Source organism: Phycodurus eques, chromosome 3 (assembly GCF_024500275.1).
Source record: "Phycodurus eques isolate BA_2022a chromosome 3, UOR_Pequ_1.1, whole genome shotgun sequence".
Classification (NCBI taxonomy): Eukaryota; Metazoa; Chordata; class Actinopteri; order Syngnathiformes; family Syngnathidae; genus Phycodurus; species Phycodurus eques.
In genome coordinates, this window is record NC_084527.1 from 7,150,001 (window position 1) to 7,161,286 (window position 11,286).

Consider the following 11,286-nt stretch of genomic DNA (forward strand, 5'->3'; position numbering starts at 1 on the left):
GACTTTACACCGATCTGATGGGCCTGATCAGTATCGGCCGATAATTGGCATGTTATGCTGATCGGCTTTGTCATTATTCGCCGATCCGATCAATGACGTCATTCATCGGCACCGCAAAAGATATTTACTCCGCGTCGCCATTGTGTACAGTACAGTTGAATCCAAAAGCTGGTTTCTTTTTAGCCTTGTCACGTGTCTTTTGACGTAGTACTGTAAATATCTGACAGCCAATAAAGTTTTTTTTTTTTTTTTTTAACGTGTCGGTGGTGTGGGACAGACAACACGTAATGCATCAGACTACAAGACAAATTTGGTCTTTCACAATTGTACTATGTCAGACCGTGTCCGATACAACTGCATCCCATCTTTTCCGATCACTGGGCTTTATCTTGTCAACTCAAACGCGACCGGATGCGCTCGTTACGACGGCCACCACAACAGCACCTGATTGAGCAAAAACAATGTGCTATTTGGATTCAGCACATCAAAATTGTCCTAAATCGGCTTAAAAAAAAAATCTTCGGCAATAAATTTGTTGTTGACCAGTGTAATGTACAGTATATGTATAGATTTCGCAGAGTATGTGTTGCGGTAGTTAGCAGATGTATGTGTGTGACAAAAAATGTGATAAAAGTACAAGAGAGCTCTTGGACGTGTGTGTGACGCGGACCACGTTCACCGTATTTGGAGTCCCGAAATGATGTGTGTCCATGACTGACGTGACATCACGTGCGTGTATATTGGTAAATGCATCATTATTTTGCTAGCAAAAGCTATTCCTAAATGTTGTTTTGCCTGATTCATGGAATAAAACCACTGTTCCAGTGTTCGGGGTGTCATGAAATCACAAATATTTGCATACAAGTCACGGTATGCTTCATATTGTTTCCTTTGGGAAACAATTCCAGTTTCTGGGAGGAACAGTTGAATTTTGTACAACCTACGTATATTCTACTGTTGATTACTAAACAACATAAAACGGTAGAATCTGTTTTTTTTTTTCCTGGTGAAAAAAGGGAATCGGTGCATATATAATCGTAAAACCCAATATTCTGTGGGGAAATTTTTTTTCTGAAATGTCTGGAGTTGTTTTTTCTGAAAATGTCTGGCATTGAACGAGTTGTCATTTCTATTCATTTCAATAGACTTTTTTTTTTGGTATTCAAGTAAGTTGCGTTACGAGCTTCGGTCACTGGAACCAATTCTACTCAATGTTCCGCTGTTTTTAATGTCGGTGAGATTTTTTTTTTCAGTTTTTGCAGGGTCGTGTGCGAGGGAGGGTGGCCGTGAGGAGCTGCGTTTCGTAAGCGGCAGGCGCGTGCAGTCGAGTGTGAAAGGAGAACAGGTGGCTTCTGTTTCTGCCATCCATTTTTATTTGCCATCCTTCCCTCCGCGCCCAGGGAGCTCGTTTGATGGCGGCGCTTTGCGGGTTCGTGCAAACCTTGTGGCCTGCTTGTGCTGCCTCTGTCCGTGCCCGCCTGCGCTGCGTGCGTTCTTTAGTTAGCAGGGTTCCGCTTGGTTGAGAAACAATTAGAACAAGCTGCAGGAGCCCAGAGAGCCCACGTCTCCAAATGTCACCCAATTAACAGTCGACGGCCAACACACACGCTCCCCCTCGCTCTAATTGCCGCGCCTCTCTTCGGGAGAACCTGGCTTCTCCTGTCCCGCGCGGAAACACCTTAACTCATCCCACACTCGAGAAGGAGAATTGTTCAAAACAAATTGTGTTTTGATGTTGTTTTTGGTCAAGACTCTGTATGATAGGCAAACGAGTGCATGTTTGTCATCTCGAGGTGGCTCTATTTTTAGAATAAGTGGGACAGCAGCTGCCGTGTTCGTCACAAGGCCTTGTATGGAAATCTGTGCCTGGGTGAAGCAGCATATGGCTCATTACCCAAGGTTATTTTTATAAAAGTCTTGTTCCAAGTAACTGTAAACAATTATTTGTCATCACAAGGTGGGTCGATGTTGGCTAGGAGTTGGACACAAGGTGCCGTGTTACTCAGAAGACTTATTCTTGAAATCTGACATGGTGAAGCAGCATGTAGCTCATTACGCAAGGTGATTTTGAAAGTCCTGTCCGTGTAATTGCAAACAGTGGTAAGCACTGCAAAAACGCACAAGCTTACCTAGTGCATTTATCGGGTTTCAAGTCAAACCCTCTTACTGTACTTAAGACAATTTAGATTTTTTTTTCTCAATTTTCAAGACTTTAAAAAGACTTAAGATCCAAACATATGCTGAACACAAACGGAATATGTTGCCAACAGAAGTGAAGTCAGCCCCAAGTGTGAATGTTTTTAAGACCAGGTTAAAAAAATGCTGCTTTTTCTTTTTTCCACTTTGAAATGATCTTTCTTTCAGTGTTTTTCTTCTTTGTTTTTAAATGCTTTTAAGTTGTCTTTTATTTTTCTTTATTTTTAAATACTTTTAATCATGTAAAGCACATTGAGTAAGTTACCTTGTGTATGAAATGCGCAATATAAATACATTTGCTTTGCCGCTACAAGGTCTTATTTTAAGAATCTCATCAAGTCAATTCATACTAGTTCCAATGGCAGCATTAATAGATTTTGTCCCTAAAATAAATGAAAACAAATCTATCAATGGAACTAGTTTAAACTGACTGAAGATTCTTCAAACAAATCTTTTTGTTCAAGAATATTGTATGTTTGTCATCATGAGGCAGCTCGGTGTTCTATATTTATATAGTGTTTTCTGTGTGTCTGCTCTGTGCAACCTCACCTGACGAAGGCTTTTCTTTTTTCCTTTTTTAAACCAGCATATACTCGACTCCATTTGTGATGTCTATTTTCTTTTGTTGTTGTTTTTCTCAGGCCAACAACCATCCAGGCTGGTGGTCAGGACCAGGCAGCAGCAACAGCAACAGCCTACCCCTAAAGGAGCGAAGGGCGCTGCGGGCCGGGGGTGCGCCGCCCCCTCTGCCGCTCGCAGGGGACCTCGCTAACATCTCCCAACACCCGCTATCTCTCGGTTCTGCCGGGGACGACAACCACCTTCACCCACCGGCCGGCGTCCCGAACGCAGCTCCCCGTTCCCTCCTCGCCGCCGCCCAGCCCCATCTTCCCCGCGCGATGTCTTCTTTGACCGGCAGGCAGCCGGAGAGGGCGGCATCATCCTCCTCCGAGTCCTTAGGAGGAAGCTTGGCGGCCCGCAAGGGGGAGCATCACCACCCCAGCCTCATCCCCCGGGCGGTGGGCGCCTCCTCCTCCAGCCTGGCCAGCAGGGGGAGCGTCTCTTCGTCCGGCCTCCCCTCCCCCCCGACCCCTTCCTCCGCCTCCTGCTCTTCGTCGCCCTTCACGGGGCGCCTGGGGCAACCGCCCCGCGGCCCGCTGTCCCTGCACAGCTACTCTCGAAAAAATGTCTTCCTGCAGCACTCCCTGCACACCGCCGACCTTCAGGCGCTGACGCAGAGAGACACTTGATCGCCAGCCAACATTTTGGTTGCTCTTCTTGCGAAGTCGCAAAAGAAAACCAGAAACGACGCACAAATTCAATGGAATGCTCCACACAACTCTCGTGGCTCTTTCTTCGCTGACATTTTCTTCACGCGCACCGACACGCACAACGGTAATTTGTTGACTCGTCCCTAAAAGTTGAAAAGAGAGAAAAGAAGAAATGCCGCACAAAAAAAAAAAAAAAAAAAAAAAAATCACCTGATGTTGTTCAGCAATTTAGACACACACAGGCACACACGCGCACGCAGGTGCTCTTCTCATAAATGCAGGAAAAAAAACAAAACAAGAAAGAGTAGACATTTACCCGAACACAACCACCTAAGTTATGGATCAACCTTTGCTGACATTTTGTTTATCCACGCACATGCAGACACGCAAACCTCGCCCAAAAATTGCAAAAGAAAACAAGCACTGGCGAAGTTCACCTGAACACAAGCAGGCAACAGTCCTGGATGAAACTTGTGACATTTTGTTGATCCGCTCCCTCATGCAGACACGTACACGTGGTGTCATGCCGACAGTTTAGATGTGCTTACGCCCACGTATGCACACTACAAAGTGCGCACGCACACACACACAGAGTCATCCTCATAGATGGCTAGCAGGAAACAGGATGAACCTCCATTTATGCACATTTTAGTTATTTTTGAATGTCTTTTTTTTTCTCTTTTTAAACCTTTAATTTATTTGAACCTTTTTGCTGCTGAACGCTGTGAAGAAGTGTGCTTTGCAGGGATACTCGCCGACACCGTTGTCTCACGTTGCCAAAATGTACGCCAATGAACACCCTTCCTTCCTCCCTCCCTTCCTTCCTTCCTTCCTTCCTTCCTTCCTTCCTTCCTTCCAGTGTTAAAGGGACACTTAGGGGAGCGTCATAAGTCTGTTAACTAAGTCTTTCAAGAAGGGAACACCACACAAATATATACGCTCGTTGAGAGCTTTGTATCCAGCCCACCGTGCAATTCTAAAATGTTAACCTACAAATGCTGATAATACACAATACAGAGGGTTCTCGGTTTACGGGGGTCCCAAAATATGAGGTTACGAACACGCCAAGTAGTTTGTGCAGCCACGCAAGAATATGTGGTCACATGAAGGCAGTGTAGTATTATAAAACTCATTTCGTATTTTTGTTGGTGGAGTTTAGCTCTTAATTTTAGTCCAAAATAATTACAGAGAATACATTCACAAAGAGAGAATTTATATAGTTTTGGGGGTATTTCTACCTCGCAAAAGAAGATAAATTTTTCTGTCTAGAATTCCAAGCATTTTTTATTTTTTTTGCCAGTTGTTCATTCCAAAATGTCAAAACATTGACAGAAAACTAAACGAGCATCATAAAGTCTTCAAAAAGATGTTACTGAAAATTGTTTATGTAGCAACTCATTGGCATAATCTACTTACACATTTAAATCTAAGCAGATTTCAAGGATCTCCAAAAATGTACAGAAAATTATATATTTTTGTACATTTTTAAATGAAGTGGAACCTCGAAAGCCAACAAATTAGTCTAAAATGAAATTTGTCGAAAAATGTACTGCACAAAAATGTCAGGAGTTTGAACCATCATGCTAAAACTCAGCTCAGTGAGCATCAAAAGATGAACTCACTTGTCCACAAAATTAAAGCAGTGTAGTTTTAGTGGTTAACATACACGTTTTAACTGGTAAGAATATTATAATGTTATTTACTTTACTAAATGCTGTAGCTTTAATAAAGGTTTTATAATGGCGACAGTTTGACGCAGGAGTGTTGTATTTAATGTATTTGCATTATTTCCCATGTGAAAAGTGCTTCCAAACTGGATCAAATCAGGTTGACTGGTGTTCAGATCGGACTGTGGTTCCATTGCATCGACATATTAATGCAAGTTTTCTTTTTTTGTTTATTTCTTTTTTGTTTTTTTCAATATGAGAAAAGCCAATCAGGTTTCTGAAAGAGGTCACGTCCAATTCCTTTGTATCAAACTTAAAACCTCGTTAGTATGGATCCATTTTTAAGAGTTTGAGTCAAAGGTTACACGATTTTGCTGCTAGGTGCTTTCCTGCCCCCCACCCCCCTCCCTTACCCAACCCCTCCTCTCACTCCATTCACCTCAGCCCTGCTAATCACACTCAGTTTTATTTAAAAGGTCGAGTTTTAACATTCTATCTCATTGACGAATCAAGAAGCTACATTTTTAATGGTGGGAATATTATTTTTATTTTTATTATTGCCTTATTTGTTTACCGGCACAGGAAACATGAACAATCACGCAGTGGGAAGGACAGTAATACCTATAATGTTGCTATTGTGAATGAATCAAAATTAATATATTATTTTTGCTTTTTAAAATGTTGCTGATTGTATGTTTATTTTTGGTCTGGAATCACTTTTTTGAATTTTAAATGGCTCTACATGTACATAGGTGTGAACAAACGTCCGTCCGCAGCTAGAGGAGACATTGCCATTTAAAAACAAAAACAAAAAAAAAACAATCATTGCAAATATTAGTAATAACTTGTAGGTACTCACGTCTGAAAGCCAGTTCTTTGCACCTTAACTAATTGCGACCTCAAAACAACTCAATTCTATTCAAAAGTCATTAAAACAAAAAACTAAAATGTTTGGAAATGTGTGTTTTGTAGATTATTTATGTGATGTCACACAAGTGCTTTTTACCGGTAAATGTTTTACCATTGGAAAGTCTATTTTTATCCCCCTCTGGAATGACACCCCATAAGCACCATTCAATTCTGTATGTCAAGCTGGTCACACGCTCCTGTGGGATTGCAATGGTGTTGGTCATGCGACTGAAGCATGTGACCTATGCTCAATTTTTATGTTGTACAATTGTTTGTTTCGCTTTCAAATGATGCCACATTTATAAGGAAAGAACATTTGTGAGCTTAACTCACCACAAAGCCGCCCCACACCAGTGTGTGACATACTCTACTCCCATGTTATACCACCGAAATGCCTCATTATTTCCCTTTGAAGTTAAGCCAGTTTGTAAGCACCATTCAATTCAGTACATCATGCTTGTCACACACTGCTGTGGGATCGGGAGGCCATTTATAAGACTGGGTTGAGTATCACAAATTACATCCCACAGCACTGCGTGACCAGTATCACGTTCGATATTGAATTGGCACGTTAGTCCACTGGCAGCCGGTTGAATTTTTACCTATTTGTAAGGAATGTCATCCCACAGCAGTGTGTGAACAGCAAGACGTACTCATTAGGCGTGTCATGCTTTCGGAAAGCCAGTTTTTTTCCTTTTGAAACAATGCCTCCTTCACATGGAACATGCATTTGTGACTTAAGCAGGACAATTTAGTATGTGATGCTGGTCACACACTGTTGTGGGATGGCATTTGCGTTGCATCCATCCTGCGAATGCATGTTTGTTACAAATGGGCCACCATTTGAAAGCAAAATAAAGGGGCTTTTTAATGGTTGAACAAGACAAGTGAGTGTGTGATACTGGTCACACACTGCTGTGAGATGGTATTTGAACTGCCCAACCTACAAATGTACAACCCCAATTCCAATGAAGTTGGGACATTGTGTTGAACATAAATAAAAATAGAATACAATGATTTGCAAATCATGTTCAACCTATATTTAATTGAATACTAAAGACAAGATGTTTAATGTTCAAGTTGATGAACTTTGGTTTTTAGCAAATAATCATTAACTTGGAATTTTATGGGTGCAACACCTTCCAAAAAAGATGGGACAGGGTCATGTTTACCACTGTGTTACATCACCTTTTCTTTTCAGAACGTTCATTAAACGTTTGGGAAATGAGGACACTAATTGTTGAAGCTTTGCAGGTGGAATTCTTTCCCATTCTTGCTTGATGTACAGCCTCAGCTATTCAACAGTCCTGGGATCTCCGTTGTCGTATTTTATGCTTCATAATGCGCCACACATTTTCAATGGGCGACAGGTCTGGACTGCAGGCAGGCCTGTCTAGTACACGCACTCTTTTACAACGAAGCCACGCTGTTGTAACACGTGCAGAATGTGGTTTGGCATTGTCTTGCTGAAATAAGCAGGGGTGTCCATGAAAAATTTTTTGCTTGGATGGCAGCATATGTTTCTCCAAAACCTGTATGTACCTTTAAGCATTAATGGTGCCTTCACAGATGTGTAAGTTACCCATGCCATTGGCACTAACACAGCCCCATACCATCACAGATGCTGGCTTTTGAACTTTACGTCCATAACAGTCCGGATGGTTCTTTTCCTCTTTAGCGTCCACAATTTCCAAAAACAATTCCACCACAGAACACTTTTCCACTTTGCATCAGTCCATCTTAGATTAGCTCGGGCCCAGAGAAGCCGGCGGCGTTTCTGGGTGTTGTTGATAAATGGCTTTTGCTTTGCATAGTAGAGTTTCAAGTTGCACTTAACGGCTGTAGCGGCGAACTGTATTTACTGATATTGGCTTTCTGAAGTGTTTCTGAGCCCATGTGGTGATATCCTTAACACATTGATGTCGGTTTTTGATGCAGTGCCGTCTGAGGGATCGAAGGTCACGGGCATTCAATGTTAGTTTTCGGCCTTGCCGCTTACATGCCGTGGTTTCTCCAGATTCTCTGAACCTCACCCATCTTTGCTTGTGAATGACTGAGCAATTCAGGGAAGCGCCTTTTATACCCAATCATGGCACCCACCTGTCCCCAATTAGCCTGTTCACCTATGGGATGTTCCAAACAGGTGTTTGATGAGCATTCCTCAACCTCAGTCTTTTTTGCCACCTGTCCAAGCTTTTTTGGGACATGTTGCAGCCATAAAATTCCAAGTTAATGTCTATTTGCTAAAAACAATGAAGTTTTGCAGTTTGAACATTAAATATATATAATTGTAGTGTATTCAATTAAATATAGGTTGAACATGATTTGCAAATTATTGTATTCTGTTTTTATTTGTTTAACACAACGTCCCAACTTCATTGGAATTGGGGTTGTATCTTCCTTAGAAATGGACAATTGCTTAAAAGGGGGGTGAAACCTGCTTTCCGGTAGTACACATAACAATTGACTATGTCCTGCTGGTAACACACTGTTTTGGAGGGGCATTATTGTGCTGCGCATCCTAAAAATGCATGTTCAAATGGGACATTGTTTCAAGTAGAAATGAAACCACTTTCCAAGGGTATAACATTTATGGTTAAGAAGCATGGACAAAACACAGATTTCTGAACTTTTGTTTTTCATTCCGGTTGAGGTTGAATTGTGGGTCTTTTATTTATATATCTTTGACCAATCATATGTGATACATGTCTGCTTAATATAATTTTGACTTCATCAGGTTTAATTAGAGGCCTTGTATTTTGGGGGCTTTTTTTTGTCATATTTTATCAGAGGATTTTCTCTTATTAATATTTAATGGCATTAAATCAATGTAAAACACTTGAACTCATTAACTTTCATGCTTGCATTGTGTTTTTTTTTTTTTTTTTTTTTGGGGGTGAGGGGGGCCGTTTTTACATAATGTTAGTTGTTATGACGGCACATCAATAAATGTGAGTTACCTGAAGAACAACCTTGAAGTGTCAGTCCAGTCGAGTTGGACGCTGGGATTAATTAATCCTGTCGACTGCCATGATGGCTGGGACACACTTCATTGGGTACGCCTCCTACTACTGTCCTTTCACATACACCTGCAAACAACTGTCTGTCCATTGACACACGTTAACATATGACGCAACTTTAACATACATTATACCTTAAGTGAAAATGTCTACAGTACTGCACGTAATGTAAAAAACATCTGTACCTTCACACGCAGGTTAAATATCTGCCTGTACATTCATAAACACACTGTAAACATTTCTCCATTAACACAAATAATGGAGCTTGTCGTTTCACATACTATGTCACTGCTGTCTAATGAAAAAAACATATCCAAACGTTTTTGTGCTTTTACCTGAAAAACAAGACGTTTAGAACCTATTGTATGCCTCCATTCCTACGAATACTGAAGTGGTACAGTCCCCTCCAAAAGTATTGGAACAGTGAGGTCAATTCCTTTGTTTTTGTTGAATACTGAAGACATTTGTGTTTCAGATCAAAAGATGAATATGAGACAAAAGTTCAGAATTTCAGCTTTTATTTCATAGTATTTACATCTAGATGTGTTACAACAACTCAGGACAGAGCACCTTTTGTTTTAAGCCACCCACTTTTCTACTGAGCAAAAGCATTGGAACAGACTATTCATTTCAAGAGAATAACATTTAATATTTGCTGGCAAAACTCTTACTTGCAATAACCGCATCAAGCCTGCGACCCATTGACTTTGCCAGACTTGCATTCTTCATTTGAAAGGCTTTTCTAGGCCTTTATTGCACCCTCTTTCTTGCTTCTTGGGGTTTCTCCCGTCTGTCTCCTCTTCCGGAGGTAAAATGCATGCTGCATTGGGTTAAGGTCTGGTGATTGCCTTGGCCAGTCTAAGACCTTCCACTTTTTCCCCCTGATAAAGTCCTTTGTTGTGTTGGCAGTGTTTTTTGGGTCATTGTCTTGTTACATGATGAAGCTTCTCCAGACTAGTTTGGATGCATTTTTCTGTAAATTGCCAGACAAAATTGTTTTGTAGATTTCAGAATTCATTCTGCTGCTACCATGAGTTACATCATCAATAAAGACTAGTGAAGGAGTTCCAGAAGCAACCATGCAAGCCCACGCCATGACATTACCTCCACCATGCTTCACAGATGATCTTGTGCGTTTTGGATCATAACCAGATCTTTTCTTTCTCCATACTTTGGCCTTTTCATCACTTTGGTAGAGGTTAATTTTGGTCTCAGCAGTCCATAAAAACCTTGTTCCAAAACGTTTGTGGCTCATCTCTGGAACTTCTTTGCAAAATCAAATCTGGCCTTATGGTTCTTTTTGCTGATGAGATGTTTGCATCTTGTGGTATGGCCTGTATATTTCTTCTTTCGACGACTTCTTCGAGCAGTGGATTGTGATACCTTCACCCCTGCCCTATGGAGGTTGGCAGTGATGTCACTGACTGTTGTCTTTGGGTGCTTCTTAACAGCTCTCAAAATGTTTCTGTCATCCACTGCTGTTGATACCCTTGGTTGACTTGTTTGATGTCTGTTGCTCAGTACACCAGCAGTTTCTTTCTTTTTCAGGACATTCCATTTGTTCCATTTGCTATACCCAATGTTTGTGCAATAGCTCTGATCGATTTTCCCTCTTCCCTCAGCTTCAAAATGGTTTGATTTTCTACCTTAGATAGCGCTCTGGTCTTCATGTTGGCTTAACAGCAAATGCAGCCAAAAACAAGCACTCTGTAATGTTTAAGCAATCAATCTAAAAGGCATCACCTGAGCAACTAGAAACACCCATCAGTCACATGTTCCAATACTTTTGATCAAGTGGGTGGCTTCAAACAAAAGGTGCTCTATCCTGAGTTGTTGAACACATCTAGATGTAAATACCACGAAATAAAAGCTGGAATTCAGAACTTTTATCTCATATTCATATTTTGATCTGAAACTTAAATGTTTTCAGTATGCAAGAAAAACAAAGGAGTTGACTTTGCCGTTCCAATACTTTTTTGGGGGGGGGGGGACTGTCAAAATAGTCATCGATAGTATGTGAGTGCCCTATTGATTTTGAAGGGTACAGCACAGTGTCGCCTCTCTTTCCTTGACTTGTTTTTGAAGGCCTAATACGTTTGTGAGAAGCTGCAAGACTTCTCGGTCCGAATACCGCCTCGGGCTGTCGTCTCTCGTGCGGTGACAAGCGTGCATCCCCCAGGGCGTAAAAGGTAGTATGTGTCTGTGTGAGTGTGCATCACAACT

The 11,286-nt window shown here is 41.3% G+C and overlaps 1 protein-coding gene across 5 annotated transcripts in view; it reads left to right on the forward strand.

Moving 5' to 3' along the window:
• ccser1 (coiled-coil serine-rich protein 1) overlaps positions 1-4,927 on the forward strand; it is a 117,134-nt gene extending 112,207 nt beyond the window's left edge. For 2 of the 5 annotated variants that reach the window (XM_061671860.1, XM_061671861.1), the window contains one exon: positions 2,838-4,927. In XM_061671860.1, the coding sequence (XP_061527844.1) occupies positions 2,838-3,446 (609 nt within the window). In that variant the 3' untranslated portion in view covers positions 3,447-4,927. The remainder of the gene's footprint in view (positions 1-2,837) is intronic. The other 3 variants (XM_061671862.1, XM_061671863.1, XM_061671865.1) reach the window with 3 other exon arrangements.
• Positions 4,928-11,286: the final 6,359 nt, after the last annotated feature.